General features: G+C 42.7%; 1 protein-coding gene across 1 annotated transcript in view; it reads left to right on the forward strand.

The window, feature by feature from the left end:
• Nucleotides 1–4827: 4827 nt before the first annotated feature.
• LOC122565450 (nuclear receptor 2C2-associated protein) overlaps nucleotides 4828–14214 on the forward strand; it is a 15767-nt gene continuing 6380 nt past the window's right edge. Inside the window, exons 1-2 of the mRNA XM_043721444.1 lie at nucleotides 4828–4936; nucleotides 8271–8361. Coding sequence (XP_043577379.1) covers nucleotides 4899–4936; nucleotides 8271–8361 — 129 coding nt within the window. The 5' untranslated portion in view covers nucleotides 4828–4898. The remainder of the gene's footprint in view (nucleotides 4937–8270; nucleotides 8362–14214) is intronic.

Raw genomic sequence — 14214 nt, forward strand, 5'->3', positions numbered from 1 at the left:
TTTACTGTTGAAAACTCTACCTATCTTTACCTTAAAAACATCTAACGAGGCAGCCTCAACTGTTTCACTGGGTAGGGAATCCTACAGGTTCACACCCCTTCGGGTGAAGAAGTTCCTCCTCAGCTCAGTCCTCACTCTCACACCACCCCCAACCCTCAGACTGGTATTAGACAGTAGAAGACCATACGTTATAGGATCAGATATAGGCCATTCAACCCATTGAGTCTGCTCCACAAATCCCAACTCCAATCCCTAGGGTCCATTGTATTAGTGCAGCCCTGAGCCCATTGTGACCCCATGTGATGTGGACCCTTTGAGGATGCAACTGGATAAATTAGTAATGAGCAGCAGAGTAATAGCAGATAATTGAAACCAATATTTAGACTAAAGGATACAATAAACATCCCAAAGGTAACAGATAAGCAAGGTGTAATGGGAGGAAAGATCCTGTAACAGTCTCTACCACTTGGGACAAGGTAATAACCAAATTATTGAGCCAAAGCTGAAACCAGCCAGGACCTGATGGCTTGTATCCAGATACCACCTGTAAACATTATTGCAAAAGATAGGAGCTCACAATGTTGGGGGCAATGAATCATCTTGGATTGAGGATTGGTTAACACAGACAGAGTTGGGATTTCTGTGTCTCTTTCTGATTGGAACCATGCAAGTAATGGGGTGTGAAAAGGATTAGACCTAGGGCCTTAATTATTTACCATCTATATTAATTACTTGGAGGAGGGCAATGGATCCATAATTGCTTATGATATAAAAATAGATGGGAAGGTGGGTTGTGATGAGGACATAATGAATCTGCAAGGGGATATAAATAGTTAGAGAGATTGGGCAATAACACGGAAGGTGGAGTTTGATGTAGGAAAGTCTAAGGTCATGCCCTTTGGTCAGAGGAATTGAAAGACGGGTGAATATTTAAATAGAGAGAGGTTTGGGTGTTCTTCTGCATGAAACACAAAAATGTTAGCATGCAGGTGCAGCAAGTACTTAAAATTGGAAATGTAATTTTGGCTTTTACTGTAAGCAGATTGGAGTTTAAAAATAAGTCTTGTTATAACGATACTGCATTGGGGTGAAGCTGCACATGTGTGCAGTTTTGGTCCCTGTATTTAAAAAAGGGCGTGTTGATGTTGGAGGCAGTTCAAAAGAGATTCACTAAGCTAATTCCTTGGATGAAGGGGTTGACTTATCAAGAGCTACTAAACAAGCTAGGCCTTTATTCATCAGTTTAGAAGACTAAGGGGTGATCTTATTGAAACATACAAGATTCTGAGAGGGCTTGACAGGGATGTTGAGAACATGCTTCTACTACTGGGGGAGACTCAAACTCAGAGGCAAGTTATAGAATAAAGGGGATATTCATTTAAAACTCAGATACAAAAGAAGTTTGGTCAGAAGTTCATGAATACCTGGGATTCTCTATCACAGAATGATGGAGGCTAAATCACAAAGTATTTGAAGGTGGATTTTGAAATATCAGGGAGTTGAGGGCCACAGAGGTCTGACATGGGCAGGTTTCAGGGCCTTCTCACGGACCTGCTCCTCAGCCTGGCCAAGGTGACCTTCAATAGGTCCAGGCAGTGGGCTGGGGAGGGGGAGGTGGTCATAGCATTAGACTGTCTACCACTCTTCCATGGTTACATCCCTGATGAAGGGCTTATGTCCGAAACGTCAACTCTCCTGCTCCCCAGATGCTGCCTGACCTACTGTGCTTTTCCAGTGCCACCTTTTTTGACTCTTCCATGGTTATGCCCACACCTAGGTGTCTTTGGGGAGGGAGAATGTTCACTAGAAAAAAGAGATTTTTTACAGTTTGGTGGATCATCAAAACCAGCAATTTCTTTTGCATTTATTCATCAGATGAGGGTTTTGCTGACCAGGCCAACAATTATTGCTCATCCCTAATTGAGATTGAAAGTCAACCACATTGCTTCGGGTCTGGGGTCACTTTAAGTCAGAACAAGTAAGAATGGCAGTTTCCTTCCCTAAAGGCAATAGCAAACCAGATGGGTTTTTCCAACAAGTAATTCAAAATCTATTTACTGGACTTTTGATTCCAGATTTTTATTGAATTCGAGCTATTTCATCTGCCATAGCAAGATTTGAACCCAGGTCTCCGGGTTAATAGTCCAATGGTAACACCACCAGGCCATTGCCTTCCTATCAGGATGACAATCTGATTTCATTTTGATCAGCTTCCCTTGACCATTTGGTTCTTTTGTTATAATGCTTTGGGGTATCACGGTGGCTCAGTGGTTAGCACTGCTACACACTCATAGTGCCAGGGACCCGGGTTCGATTCCGGCCTCGGGCGACTGCATGTTCTCCCTTTGTCTGCATGGGTTTCCTCCAGGTACTCCGGTTTCCTCCCACAATCCAAAGATGTACAGGTTAGGTGAATTGGCCATGCTAAATTGCCAATAGTGTAGGTTATTAGTCAGGGGAATGGGTCTGGGCGGGTCACTCCTCAGAGGGTTGGTGTGGACTTGTTGCCGAAGGGCCTGTTTCCACACTGTAGCGGTTAAATTAACCTGTTTAATGTTTACATTAAAAAGTTGAACTCAATCTGAATTAATTTTGCTCCATTCTTCCCCGCCCTTCCTATCTGTTTAGATCATCGAGGCTTTGCTTGCTTTCAAACTTCCTTGTGACATTAAAAAACAAATCAATTTGAATGAGGAAAGAAACAGTACATTTTTCTCTCTATTTTGCAACTCCCTCTCTATCTTCTTCTGACTCATAAGGATTCAAATTAGACACTCAAGTTCTCAGGTGTAAGCAAATGACACTAACTTTTTCTCATCATTAACAAAACAAAATTCAATTTGTATTTTTTAATGGAAAATTGAAGCAACATTATAGTTAAAAATGACAATCTTACTCCTCATTACCTAAATATCCCAAAGCACTTTACAGGCAATGAAGTACTTGCAATGATGTCAGAAATGCAGCAACCAATTTGTGCATAATAAAACTACCTGAGAAAGCAAGTGTCACCTTGGTTTAGTGTCTCATTTAAAAGGGGAGCTCTGACAGTGAAGCACTCCCTCAGTACTACACTGGAATCGATGAAACGTTGATTTTCCTGCTCCTCGGATGCTGCCTGGCCTGCTGTGCTTTTCCAGCACCACACTCTTGACTCTAATCTCCAGCATCTGCAGTGCTCACTTTCACCTAGTTGAATCCATAATATGCTGACTGAGAGGCAAGAATACAATTGGTCCTTGATCCTTGTGTCAAGGAAGATCCAAGAAACATCCCAAATACATCCTGGGCCTTAATGCAAAACTCAGGCAATCAGGAGGTGGTACACAGAACACCCAACTGTAACATTCCAATCTCACTTTGTCTGCATGGGTTTCCTCCCACAATCCAAAGATGTACAGGTTAGGTGAATTGGCCATGCTAAATTGCCTATAGTGTAGGTTATTAGTCAGGGGAATGGGTCTGGGTGGGTCACTCCTCAAAGGGTTAGTGTGGACTTGTTGCCGAAGGGACTTTGTAAGCCTCAGCGCACCTTTTCTTCAAGGGTGCCCGACTCTGCAGACTTGACTTGTTAATAAAACTTTGTTTTCCTGAATTTGTCTAGAGCGATTATTGAGAAGTGATTTTTGTTTCTAACAACTTGGGGGCTCGTCATCCGGGTCATCTTGTGTCAAGATCCAGGATTGTGAGGGTGTTGGGATGAAGGAGTGTGGGAGCAGGAATATGGAGTGCTGCTCTCTCACGTGGACATTGAGGGTCACGTGCCATTATTTCAAAGAGGAGCAGTTCTCCTTGATGTCCTCACCAATGTTTATCTCTCAATCAAACTCACCAAAAACTCTGGACATTATCAGATTCCTATTTTTCAGATCTTCCTGTATGCAAATTGGCTACCTCACACATTATAATAGTGACTTCATTTCAAAAAACATTTCATTGGCTGTAAAATGTTTCAGGAATTCCTGCTGGTGTTATGTAAATGCATTTTTTTTCTGCTTGTCCCAGTTTAACATTTTTTAAGTAAAAAGGTAAAGAAATATACCGGTATAAGTCACGCTGTCTGAGATGTGGGCTTAATTTTGCTACTATGTCAGTACAACAATTGCAGGAAAGTTTACGTGATGTACTTTTTGAATGAAGTGTTCTTAAAGATTTTTTTGAACTAGTAAAGAAACTAAGGGTTACATGAGAGGCGGTTAAGTGGAGTTGAGGCCATGAAAAAATCAGCCATGACCTTGCTGAATGGTGGGGCAAGCTCGAAGGGCCAGATGGACTATTCCTGCTCATAGTTCTTATGTTTTTAAAAACCATTTGCCCATTTACCAGGATGCAGATGACCCCATGGCACCACTTAAAAAACAGGAACACTCTCCCTAACGAACATTTATTCCTTGACTGGTAATACTGAGAAACTTGACTGACGGGGTGTTTTTTAACCTGGAAGTTATTTGTGGAACCTTGCTGTGCACAATTAGCTAATAGCCCTGTTACCATAGCAACAGTGACTATATTTTAATTCAAGAAATGCAAGATGCTTTAGGATATTTTGAGGCACCATTAAGCCACTCTGAACATAAGTTCCTAGTTCATTATGCCCTCCTCAACTAAAAAACAGAATCAAAAAAATCTCATTGCATCAAATTATAATTGGTAATAATAATTGGAACATTGCATGTACATATTTAAAATATTTTTAGTTATTTGAACTCTAGCACTTGCCTCTCTGTAATATATGATTAAAGTCAGGATATAATGCCAAGTTTTCCTGTGGCTGGCACCTTGTTTGATTGACAGGCTCAGCTTCAATCCACATTACGGCGCTTGCCCAAAGTGTCGTGAATGTGTTGCCAGCACTGTCGTGAACGGCAGCGGAAGGTGAGGGTTCAGTTTCCGGCAAGATGGCGGTGTCGTTGGTGTGTGAGGAGACGGGGAGCAGGTGAGGAAGTGGGAAAGGGGGCACTCAGGGATCATGAAGGGTCGGGGCAGTGTCCCAGACTGCAGAGGGCGGGATGGATGGAGGGAACGTTATAGTCGAAGGTCCATGTGGTTGCTATGGACCAACGTGGTTGCTATGGTGAGGGGGTCTCCTCATGCTTTCCGTGCATATGGTGCTATAGCTGCAAGTTGTTGCTATGGGAACGGGTCTCCTGTTGCTATAGGTGCATATGGTTGCTATGGGAGGGGTCTCCTGTTGCTATAGGTGCATGCGGTAGCTATGAAGAGGGGTCTATGGTTGCTATGGGGAGAGGTGTCCTGTTGCCAAGGGGAGGAGTGAGTGCTGTAGCTATGGACCTGTGTGGTTGCTATGGGGAGGAGTGAGTGCTGGCCAGGTCCATGTGACTGCTAAGAGGGGTCTTGGTTGGTAGCTATGGACCTGTGTGGTTGCTATGGGGAGGCCTCTGCTTTTGCCAGGTCCATGTGACTGCTATGGATAGGGGATCCATGTGGTTGCTGTGGGTTGGGATCTATAGGGAAGCTGTCAGTTATTGCTGTGGGAGAGTGGCGGCAGTGGGGAATGGGTCTCTTAATGTGAAGGGTTCAACATGGTTACACTTGGAGGGGCTTCATGTGGATGCTGTTCCTTGGGGCAAGTGTGTATGTGGTCACCATTGACGCTGCGGTTAAAAGGCTCCAGGATTAAATGCATAAGAGTGATAGAATTAGAAACAGATATAAACTTTACGACCCTTCATGGATTCCAGAATTAATACAGTGAAAAATATAGATACCAACCCATAGCAACCATATGAGAGAAAGTGAGGGCTGCAGATGCTGGAGATCAGAGCTGAAAATGTGTTGCTGGAAAAGCGCAGCAGGTCAGGCAGCATCCAAGGAACAGGAGAATCGACGTTTCGGGCATAAGCCCTTCTTCAGGAACCATATCATAGCAACCATATCCCAATATAGATCCCTATCCATAGCCATTCAGCCCATTATGTCTGCACCTTTTTTCTAAATGTCGTTCCCTTGCATTCTCCCCATAGCTCTGCACATACTTCCTTTTCAAAAGTACGGTCTGATTTCCCTTTTGAAGCTTCAATTTATTTTTGTTGTTTTGCAGGCCTTGCGGGCTGGCCAGCACTTATTGCCTATCTCTAGTTGCCCTTTCGAAGGTAGTAGTGAGCTGCCTTCCTGAACAGCTGCAGTCCATGTATTATAGGTAGACCATTAATGCTATTAGGGAGGGTGTTCCAGAGTTTTGACACAGAAACAGTGAAGGAATGGCAATATATTTCCAAGTCGGGGTGGTGTGTGACTTGAAGGGGAGCTTGCAGATTGTGGTGTTCCCATATGTCTGCTGCCCTTGTCCTTCTAGATGATAGTGGTTATGGCTTTGGAAGGTGCTGTCGAAGGAGACTTGTTGAACTTGTGCAATGCATGGTGAAGGGAGTGAATATTTGTGGATATGGTGCCAATCAAGCTGGCTGCTTTGTCCTGGATGTTGTAAAGCTTCTTGAGTTTTGTTGGAGCTGCACCTATCCAGGCAACCTGCCTTGACTACACTATCAAGCAGCATATTCCAGGCCCTAACCACTCTCTATTTGAAAAAAGCTTTTTTTTACATCATATCACTTTTGCTTTTTTGTGTGCCCCTTTATCCTTGATTCTTTCACAAATAGGAACTTTTTGCCCCTATCTACTCTGTCCAGAACCCTCATAACTTTAATTACTTGTATAGATCCCTTTTCTGCCTTTTTTTCCAAATCTGTTTCATTACTGATGTCTTCATCCTGGAACAATTGTTATGAATCTTTTCGGCATTATCTCCAAGGCCTTCACACCCTTCCTAAAGAATGGCATCCTGATCTAGATGCAGTACTCTAGCTGAAACCAAGCTAGTGTCTTGTACACGTTCAACATTACTTCTTTGCTCTTGTATTCTATGCCTTTTAGTAAAGCCTCTTTAACCACTCAACCTTTCCTTCCACCTTCAATCAATTATGCTGTAATCCAGATTCCCTCTGCTCTTGCCCCATTCTTAAAATTTTATCCTTTATTCTCTATCAGAACCTGCCCTGCTATTCAGTTCAATCATGCCTGATCTTCAGTTTCAACTTTACTCTCTCTTTCCTGCCCCCCTATCATTTGATTGCCTGAGAGACCACAAATCTGCCTATCTCAACCTCAAATATATTTAATGATGGAGCATCCAAAGGATAATTCCATAAACAATCTACATCTTCTCCTGAACAGAAGTCTGACGTAGGTGCCCTTGTTGTCCAGATGTTACAGGGATGAAGGCAGGGCTAGGGATATGGCATTTACTGTAAACCTGTTATGTTGGTAGGGAAATTACAGGGGATCTAGGCAGGCTGGGTGACTGGAGTTGATGTGGGCCATGACTACCTTCTCAAAGCACTTCATGATTATTGAGTGGAGATGCCAATGCTGGACTGGGGTGGACAAAGTTAAAAATCACACAACACCAGCTTATAGTCCAACAGATTTATTTGGAAGGAGTAACTTTTATTGCACTGCTCCTTCATCTGGTAACTAGTGTTGAGATCAGAGCTACTGACTGATAGTCAGTAAGGCACATTGCAGGTGCTTTCTTTGGTAAAGGGATGACAGTGGTCTTCTTGAAGCAGGTGGAGACTTCGGCTTATAGGAGGGAGAGGTTGAAGATGTCAGTGAATACCTTTCAAATCTAAATGTTTTAATGAGGCCACCTCTTAATCTAAACTCCAGAGAGTACAGGCCCAATGCATAACCATCTCATTCCAGAAACCAGTCTAGTGAACTTTTGCTGCATTGCCTTCAAAGCAAGTAAAGGCTTCCTTAAATATGGAAATAAAACTGCACAGTGTGGTGTTACCACAACCCTATATCGTTGTAGCAAGACTTCTTTATTCTTGTGTTCTAATCCATTAGAAAGAAGCTCAATTGCTTATTGCTTTCTATATCTGCATGCTAACTATCTGCATTCCTTACGTCCTCATAAACATCAACATTTTCAAGTTTTGCGTGTTTTACAAAATATTTTGCCTTTCAGTTTTTACTACCAAAGTGAATAACCTTGCACGTCCCCATAATAAATTTCACTTGCCACTTTGTTACCCACTCATCTACTCTCTCTCTAACTCTTTCCAGCCTCTTTAGGGCAACCTCCCAGCTTGCAGTCCCATCTCACTTCATGCTGCAAAAGTACGTTATTGCCTGTGAAGTGCTTTGGTGTGTCTTGAGGTCATGAGAGGTGTTATATAAATGCAAGCCTTCCTTTATCATTTTTGACAATTCTGTCAAGCCTGAGGTCTCTTGTTTGTCCACAGAGTGAGTTCAGTCCTTAACCGTGATGTGAAGCAATTTGGAAAGAAGTTCTTATTTGATCGTAATGAGGAAACCTGCTGGAATTCAGATCAGGTAATAATTAACGATGGCTCAGGAAGAAATGGAATCCCATGGGACTGTTCAACATTGCGTTGTCAATTGTTGTGAACTTAGCTAAAACAAAAACTTACATTTCTGTGTTCTGTTTAAGAACTTAGGATGTCCTAAACACTTTACAGCCTATTAAGAACCTCTGAGATGCAGTCATTGTTGCAGTGTGGGAAAGATGGCAGCCAGTTTGCACACAGCAAGTTCCCACAAACAAACATTGTGATAATAATCAGATAGCAATAGAGTCATACAGCACAGAAACAGACCCTTCGGTTAATCCAGTCCACACTGACCATAATCCTAAACTAAACTAGTCACACCTGCCAGTGCTTGGCCCATAGCTCTCCAAACCTTTCCTATTCTTGTACTTATCCAAATGTCTTTTAAATATTGTAACTGTAACTGCATCCATCACTACCTCTGGCAGTTCATGCCACACACAAACCACTCTGTGTAAAAAAAAAAGTTTGCCCCTCATGTTCTTTTTAAATCTTGCTCCTGTCACCTTAAAAATTCCATGATCTTGATTGAGGATAAATATTCGTCAGAATACTGGGGTTAATTCTCCTGTTCCTCTCCCATGGGACTTGAGAGGACAGACTGGGCCTTGGTTTAATGTTTCTTTTGAAAGATGGGACGAGAATTATATTCAACCACAATATCTAACCTCATGGGCCCAGCTTATCACACCCCCCCCTACCATTATAATCAAGCTAGGGGTTCAGTCAGGATCATTGGAGAGTAACAGGGTATTCCAGGAGCATACATCAAAGGTGTCTTTGTGGTGAAGCTACAACACAAGATTCAATGCATGCCAAACAGGGGAAACAATATGCAATAGACAGGGCTCAGTGATCCCACACATTCAGATCAAAGCTGTGCACTTATGCCATATCCAATCCTGAATCGTACTGAACAATTAAACAACTAACAGGAGGAGGAGAAAGCTCCATAAATATCCCATTCACCTTGATGATCAGCCCAGCATAACATTGCAAAATATAAAACATGCATTTGTAATTCTCTTTAGCCAAAAGTGCCAAGTGGATGATTCAGTGTGGAAAATCACCCAGGTATGTCTTATCCATAAAAAAGCAGGGCAAATTCAATCAAGTCAAATGCTGGCCTATCAGTGTTCTCTCAATCATCTGCAAAGTGGTGGAAGGGGTCACCAACAGTGCTTTCAGTATAACTTAATCAGCAATAATGTGCTCATCGATGCTTAGTTTCAATTCTGCCGGACACACTCAGTTCCTGCATCATCACAGCCTTGGCCCAAACTTGGATTAAAGCTGAATCCCAAAGGTGAGGTCGGAATAACTGCTTTTGATGTCAAAACAGCATTTAACTGAGTGCAGCTGAATTGAATCAGTGTAAATCAGGGGGGAAACTCTCCACTGGGTTGAGTCATAACCAGGTAAAAACAATGACTACAGATGCTGGAAATCAGATTCTGGATTAGAGTGGTGCTGGAAAAGCACAGCAGTTCAGGCAGCATCCAAGCAGAGTCATAACCAGCACAAAGGAGGTTGGCAATGGTTATTGGAAGTGAAAAGGTGAGGACTGCAGATGCTGGAGATCACAGCTGAAAATGTGTTGATGGAAAAACGCAGCAGGTCAGGCAGCATCCAAGGAGCAGGAGAATTGACATTTCGGGCATGAGCCCGAAGAAGGGCTCCTGATTCCTGAAGAAGGGCTCATGTCCGAAATGTTGATTCTCCTGCTCCTTGGATGCTGCCTGACCTGCTGTGCTTTTCCAGCAACACATTTTCAGGAATGGTTATTGGAAGCCAATCATCTCAGTTCCAGGACATCGCTGCAGAAGTGCCCCAGTGTACTCTGTCCATCATCTTCAGCTGCTTCATCAGTGCCCTTCCATCCACTATAAGCTCAGAAGTGGCATGTTTGCTGATGATACACAATATTGAGCACTGATTGCAAATCCTGAGATACTGAAACGGTCTGTCACCATAGGCAGCAAAACCTGGACAGCATTCTCGTTTGAACTGAGACGTTGCAAGTAACATTTGTGCCACACACTTGCCATCTATAACAGGAATGAATCAAATCATTCTATGGCATTCAGTGGCATTACATCACTGAACCACCCACAATCAACATCCCAGGTGTTGCTATCAAACAGAAACTGAACTGGACTAGCCATATATAAATGCTATACAATGTAAAATATTATAAATGCTGTATACAAGAGAAACTCAGAGACTGGAAGTTACAAGGTGAGTAACTTGCTTCCTGATCTCCAAAACCTCTCAGCCATTTACAAAGCACAGGTTAGGAGTGTGGATACTCTCCTTTTTCCTGGATGAATGCAGCTCCAACAATTTCTCCACAATCTGCGCACAGTGACAGCAGTGTGTTCCATGTACCAGATGCACGTTCTAAACTCATAATGTATGCCATCTGGAACAAAAAGGGCAGCAGACGCAAAGTAACTTTGTTATCTCCAAGTTCTCCTTCAAGACAAACACCAGCCTGACTTGAGACTGTATTGCTGTTCCTTCCCAATCACTTATCAAAATGCTGGAGCTCCCATGCTGACAAGCTTACTGCACTAAGTGGACTGTAAGAACCAAGAAGGTGGCTCACCATCTTCTTGAGGGCAATTAGAGATAGGCATTAGATGTTGACAGAGTCAATGACAACTGCATGCAGCACTCCCGGCTTTGAGCACAGTGCTGTTGGGAGAACCAAAGTGACTTTCTGATGCTGTGTTTTATCATAGCCCCTTAGATGAGAATTAGGGAAGAGTTGACAAAGGTGTTCAAAATTACGAAGAATATTGAAAGATTGAATAAAGGAAAGTGGTTTTCAGTGGTAGGAGGTCCAGTATACAGAGTGTGCACGTACATTTAAGGTAATTGGCAAAATAACCTGAGCAGAGGTAATGAGAATTTAATTTCTTACACGAGTTCTTGTAGTTTGGAATGTATTGTCAGAAGAAATGGTAAAGGCTGCTTCAATGGTGAAATGTGGAAAGAAATTGGACATGTGTTATTGAAAAAGATAGAACAATTTAATGTCCATAGGGAAAGGGTAGATCAGTAAGTCTAACTTTTTGGTAATTCTTTCAAAGTACAGCTGGTACATTTTTTGCTGGAGTGTAGGAGGTTGAGGGGTGACCTTATTAACATTTATAAAGTCATGAGGAGCATGGATAAGGTGAATGACAAGGGTCTTTTTCCTAGGGTGGGAGAGTTTAATAGTGGGGGGACATATTTTTATGGTGAGAGGAGAAAGGTTGAAAAAGGACATGATGTGGAATGAACTGCCAGAAAAGTGGTGGGTACAGGTTCAGTTACAACATTTAGGAGACATTTGAATCGGTTCATGAAAAGGAAAGGTTTGGAGGGATATGGGCCATGCACAGACAGATAGGACTAGTCTAGTTTGGGAACATGGTCAGTATGGACTAGTAGACTGAAGGGTCTATTTTCATGCTGTATGACTCTATAATTAATTATCAGCATAGCCAAACTACTACCTTCTCTATGATTTATTCTGAAGCTTATCAGTGCACATTGCAGTTTCTGTAGCAGCCACTGAGAGGCACAAGAGAGCAGCCAAGCTTCCACCCACTTCAAGTCTCAACTGAAAAGCAAATTATATCATGAGTAGTTAGACTGTAACTAAAATAACAAAAGCCCAGACAGGCTGTAAAGATAATGTTTTTAGCTGGGCCAATTTTCCTCAAATTGAAAAAGAAATAGCAAGACAGGAACAGTAATTTTTATCAGGTCTCTGAACCAAGTTGTTATGCTTTATTAAAGTTCCATATACCTGTTCAAATTGTGGCTAATATTTGGCACCCACACATATCAGTTGTTTCTTGTTGCTTTGTTGTTTTTTAAATTTAATTAACCCTGAGGCATTTTGAAAGAGCAGTCTGTTCACCCACTAAGTGTCAAATCCTAACTCAATACCCAAGATTTGTTGGTGTGAGTAACTTGATATGTTTGATAATTAATCGGGTTTATTGATGTGCAGCTCAAGGCATGGCACACATCGGAGCAACTTAGGAAGGCACAATTCTGAACAATCCTCCAGCAAGACTTGGCATATGGAGCTTAACTCAATAAACCTGAGGACCACACATTCATCCTTTTATTAAACATCTTCCTTTTATTTTAAATTAGTTCATTCAGGGAATATTGGCTGCTGCAGCCAGAGTCATTTGTTTCCCAACCTTGTCACCCTGGGTTAGGTACTGGTGAGCCACTGCAGTCTGAGAGGTGAAGAAGCTTCCTCAGAGAGTTGTTTGGTAAGGAATTCCCAGATTGTTTTCAGCGATAGTGAAGGAATGCCAGTCCACAACGGGCCTTGACTCCAGACTACACCCGGCTTCACCTTGAGGTTGGGAGACTGCTCTGGAATCATTTCGAGGCTGGAGTTAACGCTGAGGCCACGCCGGGCAGAAGGATGACCACGGGCCGGTAGGAGACCACCACACTGGGCCGAGAGACCGTCCGGCTGGGAGGGCGCCAGGCCAGGAGACCGCTTCAGGCCGGCAAAAGACAGCCATGTTTGGCTGGAAGAGTGGTATGACAAAGTCCAAGTCTGCTCTGAGGCCAGGAGTTCAGGACGTCACCGAGAAGGAGAAACAGAGAAAAAGAAACACAAAAGAGAGACAAAAAGAAACTGACGGAACGGACAAGCTCCGGCCAAATATTAGCCACAGTTTGGACAGATGTATGTAACTTTAATAAAGCATAACAACTTGGTTCAGAGACCTGATTATTCTGGCGTCATCTTGGAGTACCATTTGTAAGAGTCATTCCATGTAGTGTCAGCCATTGCCTTGCTAGCTGTTCTCAGGAGTTTGCAGAGCCAGGTATCACTCCAGAGGCTTGTGCACAATATCTAGTTTGACATTCAAGAGCAATACAGAGGGTGTAATGCACTGTTGGAGGTGCCATCCTTCAGAACAGATGTTAATCTGAGATCCTGTAAAAGGTCATACAGCAATTTTGCAAGAATAGCTTCTATACAACATCAGTCACTGAACCAATATAACCAAAATTAAATTATCTTCAGCCTATAAACATATAAATTAAGAGCAAGAGTAAACTACTCAGCCCCTTAAGCCTGTCCTGACATTCAATAAAATCATTCCTGATGAAGGGCTTTTGCCCGAAGTGTTGATTTTCCTGCTCCTCGGACGCTGCCTGACCTGCTGTGCATTTCCAGCACCACTCTGACCTGATTCAATAAAATCATGGCTAATCTGATTGCTCCACATTCCACCAAACCCCTGATAACCTTTAACCCCATTGCTTATATCAAGAATGTTTCTATGTCTGCCTTAAAAGATTCAAACAACATCCTCCTAACATTTTTGAGAAAGTGTTCCCAAACATCTCAGCCCATTGTGAGGAAAAAATGCACCTTATTTCTCTAATTGTTGCTTGTTGTTTGTGGTGACCATAAGACCATGAGATATAGGAGTGGAGGTAAGGCCATTCGGCCCATTGAGTCCACTCCGCCATTCAATCATGCCTGATGGGCATTTCAACTCCACTTACCCGCATTCTCCCCGTAGTCCTTAATTCCTTGTGACATCAAGAATTTATCAATCTCTGCCTTGAAGACATTTAGCGTCCCAGCCTCCACTGCACTCTGTGGCAATGAATTCCACAGGCCCACCACTCTCTGGCTGAAGAAATGTCTCCGCATTTCTGTTCTGAATTTACCCCCTCTAATTCTAAGGCTGTGCCCACGGGTCCTAGTCTCCTCGCCTAACAGAAACAATTTCCTAGCGTCCACCCTCTCCAAGCCATGTATTATCTTGTAAGTTTCTATTAGATCACCCCTTAATCT

The sequence above is a fragment of the Chiloscyllium plagiosum genome, chromosome 31 (genome assembly GCF_004010195.1).
Source record: "Chiloscyllium plagiosum isolate BGI_BamShark_2017 chromosome 31, ASM401019v2, whole genome shotgun sequence".
In the NCBI taxonomy this organism is placed as follows: domain Eukaryota; kingdom Metazoa; phylum Chordata; class Chondrichthyes; order Orectolobiformes; family Hemiscylliidae; genus Chiloscyllium; species Chiloscyllium plagiosum.